Source organism: Dipodomys ordii, unplaced genomic scaffold (genome assembly GCF_000151885.1).
Source record: "Dipodomys ordii isolate 6190 unplaced genomic scaffold, Dord_2.0 Scaffold119, whole genome shotgun sequence".
NCBI lineage: Eukaryota > Metazoa > Chordata > Mammalia > Rodentia > Heteromyidae > Dipodomys > Dipodomys ordii.
Window position 1 is genome coordinate 4,175,402 of NW_012267335.1, and position 10,948 is coordinate 4,186,349.

The following is a 10,948-nucleotide window of genomic DNA, read 5'->3' on the forward strand; positions in this document are numbered from 1 at the left end:
GGATTTGCCATTTTTCTTGTGTTTTTCCGGCTTACTCTGCCCACTTGAGATGAAAATAGCACCAGTTTTGTGCTAGAACACTATCTTAAGGCAACCATCAACCAAAGTATGAATTTGTACAATCAATAGTCTATAGATACAATCTAGTTCTACAGATACATCTATTCAACATCAAACAACTATATGTTAATGGGCTTCGAACCGCAGAGAAGAATTTGGAAAACCAGAAATTATTAGGGTTAGGGAGAGATGTGAGTAAAAAATAGGAATAGATTGGTGTGGGGAGGCACAGGGAGAGTTAACGATGTCCTAATCTCAAAGCAGGAAATAGGTTGGGTAGGATGCAAGTAGAGACAGAGAGAAAAAGGAGAAAGGGAAAGGGAAATGAAAAGAGACCAGAAAAAATAGACAAGTAAAAATTAATGATATTATGGAGATTCAAAAACAATCTATTTAGAGAGGAACGTGAGTATATTGAGAGAAGGGGAGGGACATAAAGGAGATGTGAAAGACTTAAAAAAATGCTTAAAATATTATATAGGTATAAAGGGGTAGTACTGCTATTAAGGAATTTAAGTCTCAGAGGTTTTGAATTGAGTAATAAATTTGTGGATTAAGTGTGTACACAATGGGGGATAGGGTCTACTAGTTAACTACGGGTTTGTCTGAGGATGTGCAGGACAAGAGTTAAGTCATATAAAGAAGAACAAAGGAGAGGAAAAGGTGAAAAGGATAAGAAAGGGAGAATAAAAAGATCAGACGTTCAGTAGAGCTAAACCAAAAACAAAAAGATAATTAAAAAAGAAAAAAAAAAGAGAAAGAAGACAAGAAAAGAAAGAAAAATGCACATTCACATATCCCTAAAAGAAAAATTATAAGAGAAAAAAAAAGTTACTGGAAAACTATTTTTTTCAAAAAAGGCAAAAATTAAAGATTAATAAATGTTTTAGAAAAGAAAAAAAATTTTTATATATAAGGAACCAAAAAAAGAAAAGAAAAAAAAAGAAGAAGAATAAAAAAATTCTTTGATTTTTTTGGGAGGGGTGGGAAAAATCCTGTATCTCCCTTGTGTCTATAACCAGCCTCTTGTTGGAGTCTCTGGTCTGCTTGAGGTCCTGTGGCTTGATGGGTTTCTTAAGTCAGATTGTTCGAACAGGCAGAAAAATGCTCTGCTTTACCCAAGATTTTGAGATCCCCTTCCCAGGTTAATTTAATGGGAGGGAGATCTGCTTTGAGAATCACAAAAGAGGGGGATGCAGTGATGAGGCTAGGTTCTGGGTAGAGTTGAGGCCTTTCAACAAACAGTAGCTTTTCCCTGGGACTATTTTGTGAAAACCTCACAGAGCCCAGCCTGGAGCCATTCTCAGGGTTTCTGTTTACTGATTTTCAATTGACTTTCGAGGGAGGGGCAGCCTCTGGCTCTGGTTACCCAGTGAGGAAAGCCACTCCTATGGCTGGCGCCCAAGCGGGGTGACTTTTCCCTGGATGGAGCTGAGTCTGGCAGGTCACGCTGACCTGCTAAATGACTCGTTTTATTCCAAGGCCTAAGTTGGAGCTGGCAGCTCCTCTGAGCTTTGTCGTATCCAAGATGGAGATCACCGGTGCTGGGGGGAGGGGTGGCCTTCCCTCCTCTGCTCCCTGAGAAGGAGTGAGGACGTCGGGCTTCTACTCAAGCCGAGTCTTGGATTCTGGGTCGTCTCTGGTCTGCAAACTGCAGGATGAAGATGTCTGCTCCTTGTTGGTTCTTGCTGGTGTTGAGTAGAATCCGCTTGCCCACCACGTCTGGCTCAGTTATGGTGCCCTGCAGTCACCACCGCAACCGCTGCTGCTGCTGCGGCGGCTTCTGGCAGGCGCTCAGATGTGTCTCCTTGCCTGGGTTTCCCCTCTCTTGTCTAACCCTCTGTCCTGTGATGGCACACTTGGTGTGATTCTCTGGCTTAGGACTGTTCACTGGAATTCTAAAACTGCTTTCTATGCAAGAGCTTGTTCAGATTCCAGCTTCTCCTCCTCCATCTTCCCGGAACCCCCTCCCCTTCCTGTAAATATTTGCATAGTTTTTGAAAACTCTCAGAAGCTACTTTTAATATTCTAAATTATAAAAAAATGAAAACAGAGGTACAGCATGGTCAAGAATATTTACTTGCTACTTTAAGCTGGGAAAGCATAAGGAAGATTTGAAGATAATTCCTTGGCTGTGAAGTATATGGATTCAACTTGAAATTTTTTCAAATCAACTTCACATCTGAGAATCTCTTATTCTGTGTCTCCTGAACAACTCTTCAAGCTCTCTTTGACACATGCAGGACTAAAACATGGCACTTGATGAGAGTGGTCCAACAAAGCTCTGAAAGATACCGCCACAGCTCGTAATTTTAAGATAGCATCCCCCAGTTCCAAAGTGGAAGCAGGTTATTAAATGTGAAATTATTTAGTCCTAGCATGGGCCGTTTGCTGGTCACAGTGAAAGATTTTTTTTTCAAATTCACTTTTAATTGGTAATTTTCCTTTAGGAAGCTTGAAGCATTATAATAGTTAATGAAATAAAGTATCAAATAGCAAAGCCCTTCATGAATAATAACCCCGCAAGAGAAAGAAAGAGGGTTCTAATTATATACGTGGAAATCTAAATAATATGAAAGGACAATCTTCCACAATGACCCAGGATTTGATACAGTCACTGACAGAAAAGCCAGGAAAAATGAGCCCGTACTGAAAGTGACACCTACAGGGTTTTAGTTAAGAAAATGTATCCTCACCTAGATGGCCTGTATCTTAAAGGAGATGCTTCTTTTTACTTACTTCTATTTTAAGTGATTGCTTTGACAAATATTCGAAGAACAGATGATGTCTTTACCCTCCAGAGTCAGTAACTGCTCTCACCAGGTCTGACTAGTCACACTTCCTCCAGGGATCCTCCCCGCACTGCAGGCTGACACTAATACCATTGGACGATCAGGATACCTGGCCCTTCAGGCAGCCATTAATTGACTGATCATCATCATTTCCCGGAGAATAAATTGCTGATATTATGACCTAAGGAACCTTTTGCATTTTGTGCTTGTCGAATCCTTAGAAATTCATGTTTGTCTATGAAGAAATGGCTACTTGTGTGTTACTCTCAACACAATGGAAGAAGCATTTCCACATCGTCTTGTCCATGCTGTGGCCCAGCCTTCTGCCCTTTGGCCCTACAGCAGCCCCGGAAGCCGGCTAGCTTGAGTCCTAGCTGAATACTAGGATGATTCTCTGTGAAACGTTTGTTGTTGTTGTTGTGGAACTATGGTTTAAACTCAGGACCTGGGGATTGCTAGGCAGACAGGCATTCTACCACTGCACTCTAACACTTTTTGCTTTAGTTAGGTTTTCAAATTAGGTCAAGGATTTTTAGCTATGCCAGTCTGGACTGCAGTCTCCTTACTTATCCCTCTCACATATCTAGGTTTGGAGAACAAGCAGCCACACCCAGCTTGTTAATTGAGACAGGCTGTCACCAACGTTTTGCCCAACCCAGCCTTGATCCATAATCCTCCTGCCTCTTGAGTGGCTGGATTTATAGGTGTCCAGTTAGGTGTCCAGTTAGGTGAAACATTATTAATATGCAGTCTAGTTTATTTTAATATCCAGCAATGAGGTGAATAAACAAGTGAATTGAATTATGAGACAAATGAATTGAATTGAATGCTATAAAAAAGACTTTTAACTTAATAATGTTCACCTGACAGGCATACCCAACATTCAGAATGAAAAATATTAGATATTTTCTGACAACTGTATATAAATGAGTCCCTTACTTAGAGGAAGGGTTGTTATTATAAGATATTTTCTACCTATATTTCAGCTTTAATTTTTCGTCTGAGAGCTGTTTTGGTCAGCCATGGTCTACTAATAGCATTACCTTACTGGGAAGAGGACTATTTTTTATATTACTCTATTAATAAATTGTAGCTAATATCCTAACATGAATTTTCAATCAGCATGTAATATGTACCCTATGGTGGATAAATAGATAATAGGTGATCAATAGGTGATAGAAACAGAGAGATAGAAGAGATAAATAGATAGATAGATCCATTTTTTTCTTCTAACATGAAACATTGGAGAAAAACCAATGTTAGTTAGGATTTGCTTTAGCTAAACTTTGCTTTAAAATTGGACAAATCTGGAAACATCATTAGCAAAGACGACATTAACAATAATTATAATAACTAATATTTATACACACCTTGGATTTTGCCTGGCACTGTGACAAATATTTTTTTTTTTTGTCGGTCATGGGGCTTGAACTCTGGGCCTGGGCGCTGTCCTTCAGCTCTTCAGCTCAAGGCGAGCGCTCTACCACTTGAGCTACAGCGCCACTTCCGGTTTTCTGGTGGTTTATTGGAGATAGGAGTCTCACGCTCTCTCCTGCCCGGGCTGGCTTTGAACTGTGATCCTCAGATCTCAGCCTCCTGAGTAGCTAGGATTACAGGCATGAGCCACCAGTGCCCAGCTACAAATATTTTTTATACATTATCCCACTTAGTCTTTTCCAGAAACCTCATTGCTGTGCATATGATGAGCTTCAGTAGAAACAGATTGAGAATTTGCGCTGGGTAGCTGGTAGGAGGCACAGCAGAGGAAACAAGACTTCTTCATTCCAGCATCTCTCCTTACTTTGAACATCCGGGAATCCAAGAGGACCTTAGAGACATCTATCCAGCCTCCTTGGCTGTTTGCCCCAGCCTCATCTCCGCTGCCCCCACATGCCCACCCTGCAGCAGACACACACAATTAGTGCAGGTGAAGTAAACTTCTTTGAGAAGAAGAACATTTAGCTCCTGGTATTGTTCAGGCGTGAGACAGAACAGTTATTTTTAACCTCCCTTTTTATTTTTTACAGTCAGACTTTAGAACGGCAGATTTGGTAACTGAAGTTTATTTGAGTGTAGCCACTAGAGTGGTGCACAAATAACTTATGATCTACAGATTGTAAGTACTGTAGATCCAAGTAAACATGACTCATCTGTTCTCATCCCGTGCTGACTCACAGCACAATCATCTTTGAAAAGCAGCAGCATGCTGGCTCGTTTGGTTCTGTACCCTTCTAAGTTTAAAAAGTTCCATCTAGAGTAGCAAGGTGTGTGTGTGTGTGTGTGTGTGTGTGTGTGTGTGTGTGTGTGTGTGTGTGTGTGTGGTGTATTTACACAAAGATATAAAATAATATCTATTCTTGAATGCTTGGGATGCCCTTTCTGTCCTAAGAAATTTGTAACTATTAACTGGGGTAGGTTATATCATATTTGTTTTATGATGTAGGCGTTATTGTTATTACCATCATGTCACAGAGAAGGAAAAGACCTTGAATAACTCACCAGGGCCAGTGTACTAGCAAGTGACAGAAAGGGTCTTAGTACAGGTTGTCAACTCGGGAGTCTGGGCTCTGATCTGCTATAGCAGCTGCCTCTACCTGTACCCTTCTGCCAGCGCACGGCCGATGCGACATACAAAAAGATGACTTTTAGGTTGTTCCTTTGAGATACTGTCTGGCTGTGTGGTACGGGATAGCCTCAAACTGCCCGTCTTCCTGCCTCAGCTTGCTGAGTGCTGTGATGACCGGCATGCACAACCATGTCCGGCTCAAAGAAGCAATTTGGAAAGGAGCAGGCACAGAGTGCTGGGGTTGCAGTTCTGATTCTGTCCCCCCCCCCACCCCCATGGGTCTCTTGTTGGATTCATGCATCTTGCTTGGCAGATCACTTTGGTGGTGTTCAGAGGGGAAATGCCAACCGCTGCCCTCCAGCTCTGAGATCCTTTTCAGGATTTACATTGCTTGGGATGGCCCAGGACTGTGCCATTGTTCAACCTCCTTGTTCAACCTTCTTCCTTCCTTCTCTCCAGTTTGTATGGAGCCTTCAGGCTCCTTCTCCACCAACCTAGACAGCCAGTCCTGGGTCGTGCATTGCCTCAGTAAAACTAACCTGAGCCTTCATAGTAGCTCTGAGGATGATGACTTGAAGCCAGCCTGGACAGACAAATCCTCCAGACTCTTATCTCTAGTTACCCAGCAAAAGTCAGAACTGGAGGTATATCTCAAAGGGTAGAGCACCAGCTATGAGTGAAAAACCTGAGCAAAAATACACGGCCTTGAGTTCAAGCTATAGTACTGGCACACACACACACACACACACACACACACACACACACACACACAAATTGAGATAATTAGTGCTGCTATTTGTCCAAATGTGGCCACTGGTAAAGTCAGCACCTGGTCAAAAATGACTGTGGAGAAAAAATTCAGAGACTGTACCACATTGTGAAGGACCCAGGGTTAAGAAGCTTATAGATAGAAGTTTCCATGAGACTTTTTTTTTTGTTAGTTGTGGGTCTTGAACTCTGGGCCTGGGCGCTGTCCCTGAGCTCTTCAGCTCAAGGCAAGTGCTCTACCACTTGAGCTACAGTGCCACTTCCCAGAAGTTTCCTTTAAAGTCAACAACCCATTATCTGTCTCAAAATGTAGGAGGATCACATAGAGATTAAATCACTTCTGATTTGTGGTTGGAATTCTCCATGCTCTGAGTCCTAGGGAACTATCCCAATTCCCATCTCTGTGACATATTTCAGAAGTGTCATCTAATTTTGTCCTTAGAGCTGCATTTAGGCAAAACCTGATTTGTTGTTGTTGTTTACTTAGGCAGGAAATAAACAATCTGGGAATTGGGACTTTAAAACCTCTATTTTCTGAACTATGATCTTGTAAATATACATTTCTTTCCAGATCAGGAGTCCATAGGGGACTAAGATCAGCAGGGGACAAAAATAATTCACGAGTTCATGAGCTGGATTAACAGGAAGGCTCAGAGCTGTGTGTGTGTTAAACTAATAGTATGGCTGGCAAGATGGCATGTCAGATGCTTCATTCATTTTAGACACCAACCCATCTCAGTAAATCATTCATATAATTTTAAATGTATTACACAGGTATACCAACAGAAGAGGCAGCATGTGAATGTGACAGACATATCCATATGCTCCCATCTGCCCTGTTCCATTTCATCCTTACGTCCTCTCCCAAAGATGTATTGATGAGCTTCCCTTTATGAGTTGATCTGTATTTTAGTTGTGTCCATGCAGTCGTAATGAGGCTATCACTCTGATTTGAGTCTTCCTTATACATAGGACTCAGCCCCAGAGCCAACTTGTTCTCGCAGACAGAACAAAAGGAATCACCTTTTGCCAATAACACCAGCTCCCCATAGTCGGCTGAGCCATCCATGCAAGCATGCACTGGAGGCCACTGAATTTAGGTAGCATGAAAATTCCATGTGAAATATGCGGATGATCGTGTGCTGTATGTTAGCGTATTTAAGGCTGAATGCTTTGCTCTGTGAATGCTATCCTGTTCTCTTCTCTCCTCTAACTCCTCCCTGTTTAACAGCAGACAAGCCCAGGGAGCGCTGAGCGAATCCGATGATCCGGAAACAGGCTGTCTAACTGATAACAAGCCAACTTCTCGACACTTCTACCCTGTCGCCTTGCTGCTTGTCAGCTCACACCTGCTAGTTGTGTGGCTTATTTTAAGTCTCGCATTACTATTAGCCAAATACCAATAAGTTTTATGTTGTATTCTTTTTTTTTTTTTACAAATGACAATGGACTTTAAATTATGGGAGACAATGCTGTACTATTTCTACATTTTCAGATTCACTGAATTTAAACAAAAAAAATGTTGGCTTTGTGTTTTTGTTTGTTTTCCTAAACTCTACAGAACAAAAAGTACTATGCATATGTCAGTTCCTCTGCCCTTTTGTTCCTGGTAACACATTTTTCCCACTGTTCACTAGCTCAAGAAGAATTTCCCAATGATTGTCTTTGAAATAAGACAAAGAACAGAATCCTGAAAGCTTGAAGTTCTGAACCTCCTCTTCCTCTTACCATTCAATTTATTAAAAGGAATTGAGATTAAATTTGCACAACTGGACTAAAACCCTGAGCTATGCCCCCAGGATGAGGGAGGTTCCAGACTTTTCTTTCCACTGTGCTTATAACGTACTTGCCATCTTGGATAGAAACTCCCCTTTGGTCTTTGAACCTGTTGTCTGATTTCTTTGCTGCACTTAATTAACCCTTTTCTGTCACATACATTTATGAAGAGAATGGCTATTTATGTTTTGTAATTAAATTATCCTGTTTGTAACTATTGTTTGGGTTGATTTGGCTTTCAGAGTACTTTTCTATTCTTTCTAACAAGGTCTCCTTGTGTCTCAATGCGCCATTTTTAGCACCTGTGACTTTTGTACTGTTGGGGACAAGAACTCTTCCGTCACAAAGATGAGACTTGGACCAGGTTCCTCAGAAAGCCATGTTCTCTTTGTTGCACAGCTAAAATATTGAAGTAAAAAAAATAGAGATGAAACTTTCCTTTAAAAAAAATCTATAGGGCCAGATTTAATCAATATAATGCCTTATTATTCCTAGAAACTGCATCCTTAGGGCTACATATAGATTTTAATGTGTTTTAAAGAGACTGACAAATTAATTTGTGGAAAAGATATACAAAGGCAGATATATTTATGAAACTCAAGTGAAACTGTATTGTGGAGTAAATTATATTTAAAGAATTTATGAAACCTGACATGTCTGTTAAGAATATAAAGAGGCGTTAGATATCTCTTTGCGAAGGCAATAAAGAAAGGTATTGGGCCTGGCCTGGGATTTACTTTTGTAAGATGTATCATCACTTGTGGAAAACAAACACACAAACAAATGTAGAGTTGACTCTCTGTTATTTTTACTGGGACTGTTGCTGCAACTCTGCATTGAACAAATAAAGCATATTTCTGTATCCCGTGTTTCATGAGCTTGTGCTTTCCCCTTCCACCAGAGAAGGCTGCCGCATAGAGAATGTACTGAAGAATATCAAATGCAGGAAGTATGCTTTCAACATGCTGCAGCTGATGGCTTTCCCCAAGTGCTACCGACCTCCGGAAGGGACTTACGGAAAAGCTGACACCTAAGTTTACCATCATGTAAATAAACAGAAACGCAAATACGTTTTGGTTGGAAAAATCTCTCTATGATGGTTTTTTTCTTTTTCTTTTTTTTTAAGGAAGGGGAAGCATTTGCCCAAATTGAGGAATTACCAATCATGCCTGGCATAGGCCGCTCCAAGCCTCGTGTAACATTGTCATTTCTGTTTCCCAGCCCCTTTGTGCTGAAGCTCACTGGTTGGAAGGAGAGAGGGTAAACTTCACTTGTGGAGGATTTGAGTAAAAAGTGTTCTGGGCCCACCCAGGTGGCCAATACGATTCAGGGAGTGAGCGGGGAAAATGAGAACAAGAATTTATGGGTTGCTTCTTGATATCAGATCACTTTAGAGCCTATTGGGGGCCCGGTATGAAGTCTCTTCCTGGTAAACCTACACTAGGAGACTGTAACTCGTGTTCTTGACAGCTTGCAGCTGTGTCTGTGTTCTGTCCAGCTGTGGCGCTCCTGTAAGTGACGAGGGAGAACACACTTCAGCACTAGTTTGGTGTTGTCAAAACTCTGACTTGGGTTGTGTGAGTTTGAGATAACGTGACAATACAGACTATTTGATGATACAACCGGCACAACGCTGCAGGGCTGTGAGAGTTGGGGAATCTCTTGATGACTCCCCATCAGCTCAAACTTTACACCTTGAAATTCAGGAGATCTTTCAGATGTTTCCTCACAGTCACCTTGATGTGAATTTGCAATCCACCGCCACATAGGTTAGTATGGATAAATATACTTGTAAGATCTATGCAGCTACCGTGACCAAGGAGCACACATTTCTGTTTAGCTGAATTTCAGCTTCTTTAAAATAACACCACTGATAAATTTTCCCAAGTGCCAAATTAGTCGTGGCCTTAGAGATCATCCTACAGAGAACTAGTATTCACACATTGGTAAACTAAGACCAGAGGCCTGGTTCGAATATTGCAGACTCTCCATTACAATCCCTCCTTTGTTTTATTTTATTTCTTTTACCTTCCTAACTTATGACTCATCTCTTTTCTACATTGCTATGCTAACTACGCATGCCAATTCAGAAAGAAGAGTTGACAACAAAATTAGGATTTATCAAGTGGAATTGAAATTTAGAGAATAAAATCTGAATAAATGAAACCTGTATTTTTCCAGATGTATGTGGGTTTTCTGTTTCTCATGATTGGAGTATGCCATTCAGAAAAATAAATCTTGTTCTTCATCTTTTGGAAATACCAGGGCTTATTAATATATCTTTTAGGTGAAACCACATCCAATGCATAGTTAATATGAGCTCTATATCAGTGATGCCTGTTAAAATAAGAATTTCAAACAGATCATTAGTTCCATGTTGAGTTGTTCAAATCGCTCACAACTTTGGATAATACTGAGCCTTCCCACGTTAGAATTATCATGTTATCTAATGACCTGTGGGTATGCTGTAACAATTGCCAAACTGTTTATAGCTCTTTAATTGAAAATGTTCTGTATATGCTGGATTTGTTCAATGAAAAAAATATCGTAGGCTTCTCTGATAAGATTCATTCTCCATTTAAGTAGAATCTTTGAATTGCTGTGTTTCCAAATGGAAGGGTCTGTGGTTATTTTCACTATCCCATTGAATTTAAGGTAGAGTGGTAGGGATGACAGAGATCTTCTAGAATAGCTATAAAATTTGTTGAGAATATCAAATGATGGTCTGAATCCCAGGGGATGTCATTTGATTTACCAGTGTTTAAAGATTTAAACAGTAATTCTTATATTTAAAAAAAAAACAACCTCATGTCAAATTTTGAAAAAAAATGAGGAAGCCAACTATTGGGTTTTAGGTAACATTTTATGATTTCCTTCTCTTTAAAATAAATACCAATGTAGAAGTCTTGAAGAATGGACCTTACTGTAATAAAAATTCACGTGAATTTTTATTCAGTATTAGCATAATCTTCACCATTACCTAATA

At 40.4% G+C, this 10,948-nt stretch overlaps 1 protein-coding gene across 3 annotated transcripts in view; it reads left to right on the top strand.

Annotated features, from left to right (window-relative positions):
* Inpp4b (inositol polyphosphate-4-phosphatase, type II, 105kDa) overlaps positions 1–10,742 on the top strand; it is a 354,826-nt gene extending 344,084 nt beyond the window's left edge. For all 3 annotated transcript variants that reach the window (XM_013029535.1, XM_013029536.1, XM_013029537.1), the window contains one exon: positions 8,864–10,742. In XM_013029535.1, coding sequence (XP_012884989.1) covers positions 8,864–8,996 — 133 coding nt within the window. In that variant the 3' untranslated portion in view covers positions 8,997–10,742. The remainder of the gene's footprint in view (positions 1–8,863) is intronic.
* Positions 10,743–10,948: the final 206 nt, after the last annotated feature.